Raw genomic sequence first — 16,427 nt, 5'->3', positions numbered from 1 at the left:
TCTGACAGCGCATTCCAGACACTCGCCATTCACTGTTTGAAAAACTTGCCCCTCTGGACACTTTTGTATCTCTCCCCTCTCAGCTTAAACCTATGCCCTCTAGTTTTAGACTCCCCGACCTTTGGGAAAAGATAAGAACATAAGAACATAAGAAATAGGAGCAGGAGTAGGCCATCTAGCCCCTCGAGCCTGCCCCGCCATTCAATAAGATCATGGCTGATCTGACGTGGATCAGTACCACTTACCCGCCTGATCCCCATAACCCTTAATTCCCTTACCGATCAGGAATCCATCCATCCGCGCTTTAAACATATTCAGCGAGGTAGCCTCCACCACCTCAGTGGGCAGAGAATTCCAGAGATTCACCACCCTCTGGGAGAAGAAGTTCCTCCTCAACTCTGTCCTAAACCGACCCCCCTTTATTTTGAGGCTGTGTCCTCTAGTTTTAACTTCCTTACTAAGTGGAAAGATGTTGACTATCTACCTTATCTATGCCCCTCATTATTTTATAGACTTCTATAAGATCACTCCTAAACCTCCTACACTCCAGGGAAAAAAGTCCCAGTCTATCCAACTTGTCCTTATAACTTAAACCATCAAGTCCCAGTGGCATCCTAGTAAATCTTGTCCGCACTCTTTCCAGTTTAATAATGTCCTTTCTATAATCGGGAATTCTGAGAATCTCAGAGTAGAATACCCTATTTCACTGGCTTAGGAAAAACATAGTTGACTTTTGTGCACACTTATCAAGGACGGCAAAAGAAGTTTGAATTTTTTTAAACTTTAAAATAGATTTCCTTTCAAATATTTCACAGTTTGCAATGCAAACAACACATGAAAAGAAAATTGCCCTTCAGTTGTCATAAACTCACTTCAATATTTAAGAAAAAATTGAATTTAAGTACTCACTCTAGGCAACGCTTTGGAGAAGAGTTGCTCTGGTAGAACTCATCAGCATCATAGAATTCATCCTCACTACTGGAATATGAAAAATCTGGGACTGTATTAGGCGACAGATTTACATGGCTGGGCGAAGTGATGCTGCTGCTTGGTGCTGACTGTCCACTTCCTAATTCACAGAAACACAATCATACTTCAGTTGTCCTTCTATTGCTGCATATTTTTTAACAAAGGATGCAGTCATATGCGGCTTACTTCCTAATGCAAATTTATTTTTTTATTGTCTTAAGATGCCGAATGCAGTATACTATAGTTAAATAATCTATAAATAATCCAGCCGCTTTGCAACATACATTTTACTCCACTATTTTGTAACACTAACCAACTTCAGCTACAATAAGATATCTTGATGCATTGCCAAGGTGAACTCAGCAGAAACATGCATCCTTTTACCAAATGGAACGTAGTGAATGCTCTTCCTCTGGCTCTAAGTATCTAATTCTTTTTTAATAAGGTGCAATTTGGGGGATAAGCAAAGCCAGCAGCACATAAGTGCTATTCTAAGCAAAGAACTGCCTGGAAGTGAGGTGAAGGCAGGTTCAATCCAGGCATTTAACAGGACATTAGATGATTATTTGAATATAAACAATGTGCAGGGTTTGAGGAAAAGGCAGGAGAATGGCACTAAGTCATAATGCTCATTTGGAGAGCTGGTGCAGACACGATGGGCTGAACGGCCTCCTCCAGCACCACAACAATTTTGTATTGGCATTACAGAATTAATCTTTACATAATTAGTGATTCTATGATCTTCTCCACTGTATGTAATAAGATGGTGGGGAAGTTCAGTGCTTCATCCAGGTCACAGATTCTTTAAATTGGATAGTGTCCCAGATGATTTATTTTCCCTTGTATAACAGAAATTTCTATACGCAAATGTAGGTTGGCTAATTAAGGAAGAATTGTGTTTTTGAAGATAGTTAATTTTAGTAGGCAGTGAAGCGTGGCAGACGAAGCATCCATGCAACACCACAGAAGGGTTCCATCCTGACCTTATCCAATGCCCACATAATTCTAACAAGAGTTACCTAACAGGAACAGGAGCAAGGAACTTGGCCAATTATCCCTTTCCTAATCATAATACTCAAGCAGATCAATCCAAACAATTTAATAATGTTGTATTATATCTTTGCAGCTTATCAGTACGTATTAAATAACTGCTGCAATAGTTTCTGATTAAATAACAACTTCCTTTAAAAAAACGTTGTATGGAAAGCAAATGGAGAGCAATGGCATACCTAACTTATTTCACGATGCAACTCATGGACTTAAATATTCATACCAGTTCGCAGATTGTGCAAAATTCAAATTAAAAAATTACATTTTAATATTTAACAATTTACAAAGTTTGAGTGCAAATCACATGTGACAAACACCTTGGCATCACTACTGATGAGAACAACTCAACTATAATTACTGCTACAATTTGCGCAATGAAGATAATACAAATATTTAGGTCCTTAATTTCAGACAGGACAAAGAGGTATCTAGAAGAGGTTGCTACAACTGGCTGCCACTGCATGAACAAAAAAGTTAACATTTCAAACACATTAGTAAGCCAAATTTGGCCATAAACTGCTTAAAAACAGCATAGTTAAAGCAGGCATTATAAATATGAAGATCTGTTACAATCATAATTTATCATACTAATAAGCATAGTATCTTACTTGATTCATGCCAAAAACAGCTGTATTAAGTTGTAGTACAAAGGTTTAAGTATAAAATGAATACACAAGTAATCTACTGAATTTGCATTTCATAGCAGAAAAATATAAAAATACAAATATGAAACTCCATTGTCATTCACATCTCAGAGAGAAAGCACTGAAACAACCTGCTCACAAGCTGTTCTTTATGCAATTCCTCAGGGCTGCTTCTAGGAGCACAATGAAAGCTGAACAACTTTCACTCCTTCATCTCCAGGGCTGAATCAGGGGTGTGGCAGAAGGGCTTTCTATAGCAGTGCAACTGGAAAAAAAACCTATGAGCTGTCCCTCCACACAAAGTGTATCCTCCAACCTCAGACATCAAGATTTTTTCACGTTAAAAATACTGCTACTATATTATTCCCTTTTAAAAAGTCAAATCACAAAAGACACAAATAAAACTAAGCTGACAATCATCAAAATACATGTTAACAATTCTCATCAAGCTAATAACGCCTGAACTTCTATATCTATATCGTTGCATAAGAAAAATGAAAACATCTAACCTGTACTGTTGGGAGTTGGGGTTTGATGGTTACCCATTGCATTAACAGCAGCTCCCACAGCCAATGTTGATGGACGCTGCTCCGCTTTGCATAACTGAGCAGGCTCTGTAAAAAAAGCATCATCAAAGCAGCGCATTATAGAGTCTTCTTTGGAACGGAGTCAGAAAAAAGTGCAGCATGTCCTTTAGTGATGAGCCAGTCTCAAATAGTATACACTGTATTTATATATTTACAACACATCCTGTTTATTTAATTTTAAAATGTAATACAACATTTCAATGTGAAAAACAAACAGGATCTCTTCTAACAATAGCTATCAATTTCATCATTCAGTTGAATCAGCAATGGAGAGGTTCACATCAATATTTTCTATTCCATTAAAAATAGGAGGACTGTTGCAATGATACTTCTCCTATGAAGCTACAAAATGCAATGATCTAGCAATGTATTAAATTTGAGTTCTCAGCTTGCAATCAAGTCATCTATTACTACTTTTATTTGTATCACAAATTGAGGACTCAATTACATAGCATCCAGGACCAGATGCCTGTAGCAGAAACTATATTATTCCAATTGTGAATTTTGCATTCCACTTGTTACCACTTCAGTTGCAAATCTCAGATAATAAATATTACAAATCTGCATTATTTAGCCTGCTGCACAACCTACAGCTCTATGTTGTTTCACAACAGAAAACTGCATGCATAAGGATTGCTATCCAGTCATATTAGATTTTATAAACGATTCTAAATTATTAAACATCTTAAGCACCATTCTATAAATCTTTTGACACTTAAAGAGAACATGTTCCAAATTGCTGTCAATTTAACAGCGGGTTGATGTGATACAGTCATAGTCATTAAGGTGTAAATTCCACAGCAAGGGCAGATGCATGACTAAATGTGGAAATCATAAGGTTGGTGCAGATGCACCATTGGCTTTGCGAAAAGTAGCATTTTGTTGTCTGGTTCCCCATGCAAATACATTGAGCAATGTGAAACCTCGAATTGGCATAGTAGATATGAGTAAGCATGCAACAGAAAGTTAATTCAAGTTAATTATTACCAGAGCACCTCCCTGGCACTGAACATTAACTATTACGAGTTAATGTTTCATTCCTTCATGATTTAATTCTTGTCAGAGTGTTAAAAATGTTTCAAAGATTTAAAGTCAATAGTTATCAATTTTATCATTCAGTGACATTCACATTAATATTTTTTATATTTTTACTTTTGATCTCTTTTAATCCAATATTTTTGTCCCTCTTTTTTTCTGAATATGATTTGGGATTAAATTCACCGATTCTAATTTACACTTCCTTCTCAATTATGCACTATTACTTCCACAACGTTTCAGTCCGAGTGACTGTGGTATTAATGAGGTTGGGTGGGGGAAGGAAAAAATACTATCTTGCATGGGAGAGGGACAAATATTGCCACCTTAGCAGAAGTTTACTTTCCCTCTACATTTCTCCCCTGCTTTCTTGAAGATGATGCTAAAACAGCCCCAATTTCTCAATACTTCACACAACCAGACATATGAACTGAAGGTGGTAATTGTAACATAAACTGTATTGTGGGAAACATCAAGAGTTGGTTTCACATTCTTAGTTGATTTGAATGAACCATAAAGGCAGACGGGGCACAAAGCCAGTGCAGCAACCCATCCCACCAGTCTCCATGGGGGTGGGCTAGATTCACATTGAATCATTTTGGGTATTGGCACGCTATTCTGAGGGGAGGCAGCGGTGCACTGGTGCTTTCACTGGACTAGTAATCCAGGGTAAAGCTCTGATGACGTGAGTTTGAATCCCACCATGGCAGATGGTGAAATTCAAAAATCTGGAATTAAAACACTAATGATGATTTTTTGATTTTGATTTCATTTATTATTGTCACGCGTATTACAAAGAACAGTACAGCACAGGAAACAGGCCCTTCGGCCCTCCAAGCCTGTGCCGCTCATTGGTCCATTCGTTTGTATCCCTCCATTCCCAGACTGCTCATGTGACTATCCAGGTAAGTCTTAAACGATGTCAGCGTGCCTGCCTCCACCACCCTACTTGGCAGCACATTCCAGGCCCCCACCACTCTCTGTGTAAAAAACGTCCCTCTGATATCCGAGTTAGATCTCGCCCCTCTCACCTTGAGCCCGTGACCCCTCGTGATCGTTACCTCCAACCTGGGAAAAAGCTTCCCACTGTTCACCCTATCTATACCCTTCATAATTTTGTACACCTCTATTAGGTCTCCCCTCATTCTCCGTCTTTCCAGGGAGAACAAGCCCAGTTTACCCAATCTCTCCTCATAGCTAAGACCCTCCATACCAGGCAACATCCTGGTAAACCTTCTCTGCACTCTCTCTAAAGCCTCCACGTCCTTCTGGTAGTGCGGCGACCAGAACTGGATGCAGTACTCCAAATGTGGCCTAACCAGCGTTCTATACAGCTGCAACATCAGACTCCAGCTTTTATACTCTATACCCCATCCTATAAAGGCCCTATAAATACCATGTGCCTTCTTCGCCACCTTCTCCACCTGTGCTGCCACCTTCAAGGATTTGTGGACTTGCACACCTATTTCTGCATTTCTATACTCTTGATGGCTCTGCCATTTATTGTATGTCTGATTAGTTAGGGAGCTGCACGGATGCTTGTCCTGTTCTCCCTAAATGGCATGAAGAGGGTACTGCATCATTTCCATTGTGCATATCCAGCACAAAATATCACTGACAACGGGATGGGTTTTACTATGCTTTGCAAACATTGTCTTGCACATAACTATAGACCTTGAGAGTTTTGTGTGGCAAGAGATGTTTCGAGATGAACATCTCGCCAAGGCCATCCCCACACCCCCACTTCTTGCCTTCAAACAACCACGCAACCTCAAACAGACCATTGTCCGCAGCAAACTACCCAGCCTTCAGGAGAACAGTGACCACGACACCACACAACCCTGCCACAGAAACCTCTGCAAGACGTGCCGGATCATCGACACGGATGCCATCATCTCACGTGAGAACACCATCTACCAGGTACACGGTACATATTCTTGCAACTCGGCCAACATTGTCTACCTGATACGCTGCAGGAAAGGATGTCCCGAGGCATGGTACATTGGGGAAACCATGCAGACGCTACGACAACGGATGAATGAACACCGCTCGACAATCACCAGGCAAGACTGTTCTCTTCCTGTGGGGGAGCACTTCAGCAGTCACGGGCATTCAGCCTTGGATCTTCAGGTAAGCGTTCTCCAAGGCGGCCTTCACGGCACACGACAGCGCAGAGTCGCTGAGCAGAAACTGATAGCCAAGTTCCGCACACATGAGGCCGGCCTAAACCGGGATGTTGGATTTATGTCACATTATCAGTGACCCCCACAGCTTGCTTCCTGGGCTTGCAGAATCTCACTAGCTGTTCTGTCTGGAGACAATACACATCTCTTTAACCTGTGTTTAATGCTCCCTCCACCCACATTGTCTGTATCTTTAAGACCTGGCTGGCTGTAGGGATTCGCATTCTAATCAGTATTCTGCAACTTGATTTTGTGTCTCTGTGCACTGTTTGAGAGCAGATATCCACTCCATCTGACGAAGGAGCAGCGCTCCGAAAGCTAATGGTATTTGCTACCAAATAAACCTGTTGGACTTCAACCTGGTGTTGTGAGACTTCTTACTGTGTTCACCCCAGTCCAACGCCAGCATCTCCACATCTTGATGACAGAAGCCAAAGGGTGGTTGTAGAGGGTTGTTTTTCAAACTGGAGACCTGTGACCAGCGGTGGGCCTCAGGGATAGGTGCCAGGTCCACTGTTATTTGTCATTTATATTAATGATTTGGATGAGAATATAGGAGGCATGGTTAGTAAGTTTGCAGATGACACCAAGATTGGTGGCATAGTGGACAGTGAAGAAGATTATCTGGGACTGCAACAGGATCTTGATCAATTGGGCCAGTGGGCTGACGAATGGCAGATGGAGTTTAATTTAGATAAATGCGAGGTGATGCATTTTGGTAGATTGAACCAGAGTAGGACTTACTCAGTTAATGGTAGGGCGTTGGGGAGAGTTACAGAACAAAGAGATCTAGGGGTACAGGTTCATAGATCCTTGAAAGTGGAGTCACAGGTGGACAGTGTGGTGAAGAAGGCATTCAGCATGCTTGGTTTCATTGGTCAGAACATTGAATACAGGAGTTCGGACGTCATGTTGAAGTTGTACAAGACATTGGTAAGGCCACACTTGGAATACTGTATACAGTTCTGGTCACCCTATTATAGAAAGGATATTATTAAACTAGAAAGAGTGCAAAAGAGATTTACTAGGATGTTACCGGGACTTGAAAGTTTGAGTTATAAGAAGTGGCTTGATAGACTGGGACTTTTTTCTCTGGAGCATAGGAGGCTGAGGGGTGATCTTATAGAGGTCTATAAAATAATGAGGGGCATAGATCAGCTAGAAAGTCAATATATTTTCCCAAAGGTAGGGGAGTCTAAAACTAGAGGACATAGGTTTACGGTGAGAAGGGGAAGATACAAAAGTGTCCAGAGGGGCAATTATTTCAGTAAGAAGTCTCACAACACCAGGTTAACACCAATTGTTTTCCACAGAGGGCGGTGAATGTCTGGAATAAGCAGCCAGAATCTTGGGTCAATGTTTTTACAAAATGGTGTATTGTTACTGGACATTCCAGAGGCACAGCGTAATGCACTGGGGACATGGGTTCAAATCCCACCACTGTAAATGGTGAAATCTGAATTCCATAAAAATCGGGAATTAAAAGTCTAATGGCAACCATGAAACCATTGTTGCTGTAAAAACCCATCTGGTTCATTAATGTCCTTTAGGGAAGGAAATCTGCCATCCTTACCTGGTCTGGCCTACATATGACTCCGGACCCACAGCAATGTATGTGGTTGACTCTTAAATACACTCAGTTCAAGGGTAATTAGGGACGGACAGTAAATGCTGGCCTAGCCAGCGACATTCACATCCTATGAATGATTTTGTTAAAACATTACTGGAGATTAATAGAGCTGGGATAAATGTGCACGATAAGTACCTTATCACCTTTCTCCCAATATTTTCTTAAAATAAGAATGATTCGCTTTTTGAAATATGTACAAGCATGGTTTGATGAAGGCAATTTTATAAAGATTAGGCATTTTTAAGTAGATGAGAATTATCCCCAGTTTAGTACACTTGGACTCACTCTCCGCTTGTTAGGAGAGCACTCCATTCGTGGAACTAGTTAATCTCTTAACCTTATTAGTCATTAGGAAGTACCAGTCATCACCCTAGCAGGACTGCTTTAGACAATTAAGGGACCACAGCCTTTGCTTTTTTCCCCACAAGTGGGATATTGTAGCTAAAACCTTCCATTCCATAGCACTAATATTTGTGTTCAATGCTGCTCTGCCAGGATGTGGGCTTATCTGTGCTGTTGCTTCTCTCTCAAGTATTATCTTTCTGTGATGACTAATCACGGAATACCTCTGGGAAATCAGCAACATGTCCCACTTCTACATTTGTATTGTCAGTACTTTAGATGGGTAACAAAAATATGGAGCTTTTGGATTGCTGGTAGGACAGGTTCAATTCTGCCTCTTTTTACTGATGTCAGAACACAACAGGAGCAAGCGCAAAAATGTCAGAATTTTTAGCCATGGAGAGAAAGGGCAGAAAAGTGGCAGAATCAGGTCCCACACCAAATTCAAATTCCACCTGGTTCAAATTCCTGGCGTCCTCCCAGAACAATGAATTTGGGATCATAATTTTAAAAATGTGTCTAGCATTCAGGCAGCAAGATAAAGTAACTATTAACTGGTTGATTTTAAACTGCAGAAAAATTTTGAAAAACGTTTGGCCACAAGACTTTCCTTATGATTCCCCACATGTTAACAACAAGCCCAAACCAAGATAATCAAAAAGTCATCTCTCTATTTCAATCAAGCACTACTGCGGTTACTGAACTAAAGCCTGGCATATCCTCAATGGCTGAAAAAGAGAAGAGAGACTATCAAAGCTACAGCCTTTGCTGGGCAAATATTGCTAATGAGTAGCTGAACAATGAAGGCCAGGAATGTTCCAGAATTGATTCCCAGCCTGTGCTGGTCTTAGACAAGGAAGTGATCGGCTTAGATAGGATGGACGTAGGGAAGTTGTTTCCATTAACAGGGGAGACTAGGACGCGGGGGCACAGCCTTAGAATAAAAGGGAGTCACTTTAGAACAGAGATGAGGAGAAATTTCTTCAGCCAGAGAGTGGTGGGTCTGTGGAATTCATTGCCACAGAGGGCTGTGGAGGCCGAGACGTTGAGCGTCTTCAAGACAGAAATTGATAAATTCTTGATTTCTCGAGGAATTAAGGGCTATGGGGAGAGAGCGGGTAAATGGAGTTGAAATCAACCATGATTGAATGGTGGAGTGGACTCGATGGGCCGAATGGCCTTACTTCCGCTCCTATGTCTTATGGTCTTATCAAGCTTAGGCTCAGCTGTAGTGCCAACACAATATCAAGAGTCACCTATAATGATTATTTGGGCTAATTACCCAAAATCAACGACTTGTACCTCAGTAAAAACTTTGGCCCATAGTATGACATTATGGAACAAAGGGACCTTGGTGTGTTTGTCCACAAATCTCTGAAGATGGAAGGGCATGCTTGTAGGGTGGTGAAAAATGTATATGGGACACTTGCCTTTATCAATTGAGGCACAGATTACAAAAGCCGGGAAGTCATATTGGAGTTGTACAGAACTTGTGTGAGGCCACAGCTGGAGTACTGTGTGCAATTCTGATCGCCACATTATTGGAAGGACGTGATTGTACTGGAGGGGATACAGAGGGGATTCACCAGGATGCTGCCTGGGATGGAACATTTAAGCTATGAAGAGAGGTTGGATAGGCTTGGGTTGTTTTCGTTGGAGCAGAGGGGCAACCTGGTCAAGGTGCACAAGATCATGAAGGACATGAACAGAGTGGACAAGGAGCAGTTGTTCCCCCTAGTTGAATGGTCAGTCACAAGGGGACATAGATTCAAGGTGAGAGGCAGGAGATTTAGGGGATGTGAGGAAAATCTTTTCTACCCAGGGGATGGTGACAGTCTGGAATGCGCCGCTTGGGAGGGTGTTGGAGGCAGGTTGCCTTACATCCTTTAAAAAGGTACCTGGATGAGCACTTGGCACGTCCTAACATTCAAGGCTATGGGCTAAATGCTGGTAGATGGGATTAAAGTTTATTTATTAGTCACAAGTAAGGCTTACGTTAACACTGCAATGAAGCTACTGTGAAATTCCCCTAGTCGCCACACCTAAACCAGCATGTCTTTCAGACTGAGGGAGGAAACCCACGCAGACACGGGGAGAACATGCAGACAGTGACCCAAGCTGGGAATTGAACCGGGTCCCTGGTTCTGTGAGGCAACAGTGCTAATCACTGTGCCACCGTGCTGAGTTAAGGTGTTTCTCAGGTGTCTGTGCAGACACGATGGACTGTAGGGCCTCTTTCGCACTTTATGATTCTATGAATGTCCTGTGGCAGATGATGAACAGCAGCCGTTGTTGAAGAACAAATGAACAAAAAAAAGATTTGTACATTGCCATTCACAATCACAGACACTCCAAAGCAATGAACTACTTTGTTGTCACTGCTATAATATAAGAAACATGGCGACCAATCTGTGTGCAGCAAGCTCCCAAAGTAGCAAGGTGATGTTGACCAGATAATCTGTTACTGTGACATTGACTGAGGGATAAACATTGACAAAGACATCAGGGATAATCCCTTGCTCTTCTCCAAGATACGTTATGGGATCATTCATGCCCACCTGAGGGGGCATGTAGGGGCTTGGTTCAAAAGAAAGCACATCCCACAATGCAGCATTCCCTCAGAACTGGACTGAAGTTTCAGCCAAGATTTTGGTCATAGCTGACATTCCCTGCATTCGGGACTTTTGTAGGGCTTGACTTGCCAGATCAATGTCTATCCATTGTTGACACTGTTTGGAGCTGCAAGTCGCTTGAAGTGCGAGATGGAAATGGGCAATTCCTTCAACACAACATCAGGATCTGAGTGAACAGAATAGGCAACTGTGTATCTCCTAAACCAATCTGTCTGAAGTATTGTGAAACTAACAGAAACTGAAATTAACACAAGGACTAAGAAAGAAGAGCATGTTACAGTGGTCGAATTCAAAGTCAGATCAGATACAAAAAATAAATTAAGAGAAAGAGATTGGATTAAAACGAGGTATAAAAAGTGAAAATAAATCTGCAGCACCACAAAATCTGAGAAGGTTCCAAATCTTTGGAATTCTCTTCCCAGAGTACGGTGTTTACTCAGTTATCACTTACAAAACTGAGATCAATAGATTTTTGGAATTTTAAGGAAATCAAAGGGTATGGAGATCAGGTAGAAAAGTTGAAGTTACAGGTCAGCCATGATCTTACGGAATCGTGAAGGAGGCTCAAGCGATGTGTGGCCTCCTTCTGCTTCCATTTCATATCGTAGAATCACTACAGTGCGGAAGGAGGCCATTCGGCCCACCAAACCTGCACTGACAATGACGCCTATCCCTGTAACCCCACGCATTTACCTGCTAGTCCCCCTGACGCTAAGGGACAATTTAACATGGCCAATCCACCTAACCCACACAACACTGGAGTCTGGGAGTGCTATTAACTTCATCATTATTTTAGCAGCAGACATTGACTCACTGCCTTTAATGAGAAGATGAGCAGAGAATTATAGGTTCTGAAAACTTGTGATGAATAAAAACATAACATATATTTTAGTGGAGCTCTTCATGGCTGTTCAAATGCTGAAACTACAGGTTCCTTATAGATTCTCCTTACTTTCCAACACAGGTGATGAGGAAAGGGAAGAACAGTGGGTACAGCTTTGTCAACAGTGTAAAATGGATGGAGACAAGAGAAGCAGCACATCAGCAAAGAGCAATAGCCAAACTACAAGTTAATTAAAAATTATCATATTATATGTATCACTGTCACTCGCTAAAAAATGTTTTCTCATCTCTCTCATTTCAACATCCTTCACACATCAATGCAACTGGAAGATGGAAGAATTATAAAGGGATACGTTTCTTCACAAAAGGTCCTCCTTAGTTTACTTTTGTCACATATACAGGTATGAACAATATCTTCGTTTGCAGAATACCAACTTTACATTAGAATTTTGTTTCATCAGGAAGGTAGAAATCATTGTACCTGTATTAATTCCACTCCACATCCACTCCACAAATTCCTCTACCTCAAAGTGAGCCAGTATGCAAAATCCAGTCATCCAGTTAAAACCAAAGCAGAACTTCACAATTCATCCTGTCAGCAAGGCTATTTACTCCTAATATAACAATATTATCTGCTCTATCCTATTGGTGCTGAAAACCTTACCATCACCCAGAGATTCAACTTTTGCAACATCTGCCTTTCTGGGGCGGCACGGTAGCACAGTGGTTAGCACTGCTGCTTCACAGCTCCAGGGACCTGGGTTCGATTCCCGGCTCGGGTCACTGTCTGTGTGGAGTTTGCACATTCTCCTCGTGTCTGCGTGGGTTTCTGCCGGGTGCTCCGGTTTCCTCCCACAGTCTAAAGATGTGCGAGTTAGGTTGATTGGCCATGCTAAAATTGCCCCTTAGTGTCCTGAGATGCGTAGGTTTGAGGGATTAGCGGGTGAATATGGGGGTAGGGCCTGGGTGGGATTGTGGTCGGTGCAGACTCGATGGGCCAAATGGCCTCTTTCTGCACTGTAGGGTTTCTATGAATTTCTATGGTCCCTTATATGCTACCCTCCTTGAACCCAATCTGGTCCAAAACTTAGTCATCATATCCTCTCCCAAATCAAATCCTGCCCAATCATTCTTTTCCTTGTTGATCGACTTTGGCACTCTGCCCCGAAATTTAAAATCAAAGTCGTCATATCCTTCCACAGCCTCACCTTATATCTGCAATTACCTCCAACCTATATTATCTATTCGTATTTTGGTGTCCAACAAGGCCCTTTTGCATGTCCTTAACCCTAGCATTGGGGAGCGTCCCGCCTTGGCTCTACTTCTGGAACTCCAGACTTAAATCCTTCTTCCTCACTGATTTTCTTCCCAGCTTTGAAAACAATTTCAAAACACATATTTTTGACTTAGCTATCCGTTTATGGGACAGCATCTGTTCTTGAACCTTCTTACATTCCCTCAGGAGCCCCAAAAGTGCCTTGGGACGTTTTGAACATTGAAGACTCGATTCAAATATGTTGTCTCTTAGTAAACTACATGTCTGCTGTTTACACCTATAAATGCTATAATTTAACATCTTTCCAAGTCAAAGTCTTTAATGAGGATGATGTCAAAAGTTGTCCATTGTGAATCAATGATGTGGAGATGCCAGCGTTGGACTGGGGTAAACACAGTAAGAAGTTTAACATTTAACATTGAAGTTAAACTTCTTACATTGTGAATTAAGACAGAGACTGTAAACTGTAACTAAGTAGGACCTTTGTGAGTACAAAGCACAAATAGATCTTTCACTTACCGAACTCGCACCAACAATGTGACCATGTAGTTTTGCTTTTGATTAAATAATTTTGTTTAAAATCTCCTCAACGAATCTCCTCTTTAATTAGTAAAATTCCCTTTGTATTTTTGTCCACAATATCTTTGTCAATCTCTCCCTAGCCTCCACCTATCTGCTAACGCTCTAGAGCCCAGTGTTTCACCACCACCCACCAACTCTTTCCTCCCCCCACCCCCACCCACACACACAGTAGTACAAATCTCATCCTATTTCCAGTTTTCTTTGACTCTGATGAAGAGTCATCCAGACGTGAAACGTCAGCACTGTTCTTTCTCCACAGATGCTGTCAGACCTACTGAGATTTTCCAGTATTTTCTGTTTTTGCTCCTAACATTTTTGCAGACTGCAGCAGGAATCTGTTCTTCCAGCTGCAGAATGGCTCCATTGCCAAAGTAAGTAGGGAGGCTTAGTGACATGGCAGAATTCCATCAAAGCCTCCTTTTGATATCAGGAGCTGAAGACGCACACCATTTTCAGTTCAATGACAGGTAAATGTTTACAATGACTTCCAATCCTTTGTTTAAAAAATCTGCTTCTAATCCCTCTTGCCTTTCATTCCCGGCTCAGAGCTCGCCACATTGTGACTGCAACATCTGGATCAATTTTGTCCATGACATTTGTTACTGTTCTGTGGGGTATTTGGAAAATTGATTTCAGAAATTTAAACAGGGAGTTGTAGGAGAGCTGGGAACATATTTGGGAAGTGATATCAATGATCTTAGAATAAAGGGAGATTAAAGATGCACAGTAGTTTGCAAGGACTGAGATGTCAAGAAGGACTAATAGAACAGTGCACTAGATACTATCAAGGCTCTACCATTTTGAAATTTAAAGTGCAAAGTTGGAGGCTCACGAGAAAGCAATGTTAGTTTTGCTGAGAGAGGCATCAAGTAAAGAATTCAAAAGCTGAAAAGGCAAATGAAGGGCTATACGTCAAGCAGTTGGGAGTTTAAACATGCAATTGGAGTGTTAAAGAATGTATGGAAGTGGCCACAGAGCCTTAACAGGGATCAAAGAGGAGGCTGTAAATGTGGAGGAAGAATTTAGATGGAAGGAAATCATTAGTGAGTAAAGGAAATTTGCAAATTAAGAGGAGGAATGGAGAGCCAAAGTGGATGTTACAATCCCTGATGATGAGAAATAATTTATTGTGTAAGCTTAATGTTCTTCAAAGAGAGGCAGTAAACAATGAGGATTATAAATAGAGGCGATGGGGGTTTGAAGGAGAAGCAAGGGCAGAGGAAGTAGTGGGACAAGTTAAAATGATTCTTAGTTAAGGCCTATACAGTGACAGTCTTTTAAAAGTAGGGCAGACAATGAAAGGATCCCATGGAAACTCCATGGATCTATATGTCATTTCTTCAGACTTTCCATGGATTTTCCACCGAAGGGAATTAAAAAATTCCTTTGGAGAATCTACAAAAAGATTAACAGCAGATGCATTGTATGATAAATACACAATTAAGTTTATTGGAATAGTTTTTTTTAAGCAATGTTTGATATGGTAACATTCCAATGGGTAATGTGCTCCACTTGGTGAACTGGTGATGATCACCTTGAAATTGAGCAAACGAGAATCAATAGATGATTTCCATAAGCAACACTGGATTACATATGGTTTTAAAGGCATACAGGATCCTGGGCTTTATGAGCAGTCATGTGTTCTTAGGGAGTCAAGAGATTTTGGGGGGCAGTCAAGAAAATGGCCACAAACATCAGCCATGATTTCAGTGAATGATGGAGCTGGCTCAAGAGGCCAAATGGTTCAACAAAGGCAAGTCAAGACGAATCTGGTTTGGCCAGTATTGTTCCCAGTTGAGGACACCACACTTTATTCAAGGCTGAATTAGATAGATTTTTGGGGTGCAGTCGAAAAAGTGGAAAAAGTGGAATCAGCATGGCAGATCAGGTTTGAAGGGCCAAATGACTTGCTCCTGTTCCCAAGTCCCGTTGTGAAGGCTTTAGAGAGGGTGCAGAAAAGATTTATGAGAATGATTCCAGGGATTAGCAGCTTAAAATAGTGGATGGATTAGAGAAGCTGGGCCCTTAGAGAAGGAAAAGTTAAGAGATTTGATGGAAGTATTCAAAATCAGGAGGGTTGTAGACAGTGTACATGGAGAGAAACTTCCAAGCGGGAAGGTTCAAGAAGCTGAGGACATGGATTTAAGGCAGTTGTCAAAAGAACCAATGGCAACAGGGGTAAAAACCGTTTTACACAGTGAACGGTTAAGATCTAGAATACGCCATCTGAGTTTGTGGTGGTGTTAGATACTATTGAGGCTTTCAAAAAGGGAACTGGATAAGCACCTGAAGAAAAAAAATTACAGGCTACAGGAAAGGGCAGTGAAGGGGACTGGTTGAGTTGTTCTTGCAGACAGCAGGTACAGAGACAATTGGCCAAATGGCCTCCTACTGCACTATAACTATTATATGATAATTACATTTCTTCATCTGTTTCACTAATTCAAGGAAATACACACAAAAATATATACAAAATATAACTTTAAACATCAATTTTCTTTCAAATTATTGACTGTATTCAAATAAAAATAGTGGCGGTCTCAAAAAGAGTCACAAGACACATGAATAGGACTAAGCTCTGTAATCCAGAATTGAGAAAGAATTTGATTTTTTTCAAAATGTCAATGACTCCCATGTGTTATTTACTAGTTTT

The 16,427-nt window shown here is 41.2% G+C and overlaps 1 protein-coding gene across 4 annotated transcripts in view; it reads right to left on the bottom strand.

The window, feature by feature from the left end:
* Nucleotides 1-16,427, bottom strand: part of osbpl9 (oxysterol binding protein-like 9) — a 212,380-nt gene that overhangs the window by 49,878 nt on the left and 146,075 nt on the right. For all 4 annotated transcript variants that reach the window (XM_078218560.1, XM_078218561.1, XM_078218564.1 and 1 more), the window contains 2 exons: nt 3,173-3,277; nt 910-1,069 (listed from right to left, as the gene is read on the bottom strand). In XM_078218560.1, coding sequence (XP_078074686.1) covers nt 910-1,069; nt 3,173-3,277 — 265 coding nt within the window. The remainder of the gene's footprint in view (nt 1-909; nt 1,070-3,172; nt 3,278-16,427) is intronic.

The sequence above is a fragment of the Mustelus asterias genome, chromosome 8 (assembly GCF_964213995.1).
Source record: "Mustelus asterias chromosome 8, sMusAst1.hap1.1, whole genome shotgun sequence".
Lineage (NCBI taxonomy): Eukaryota > Metazoa > Chordata > Chondrichthyes > Carcharhiniformes > Triakidae > Mustelus > Mustelus asterias.
This window is presented reverse-complemented; position numbering and strand designations above follow the sequence as displayed.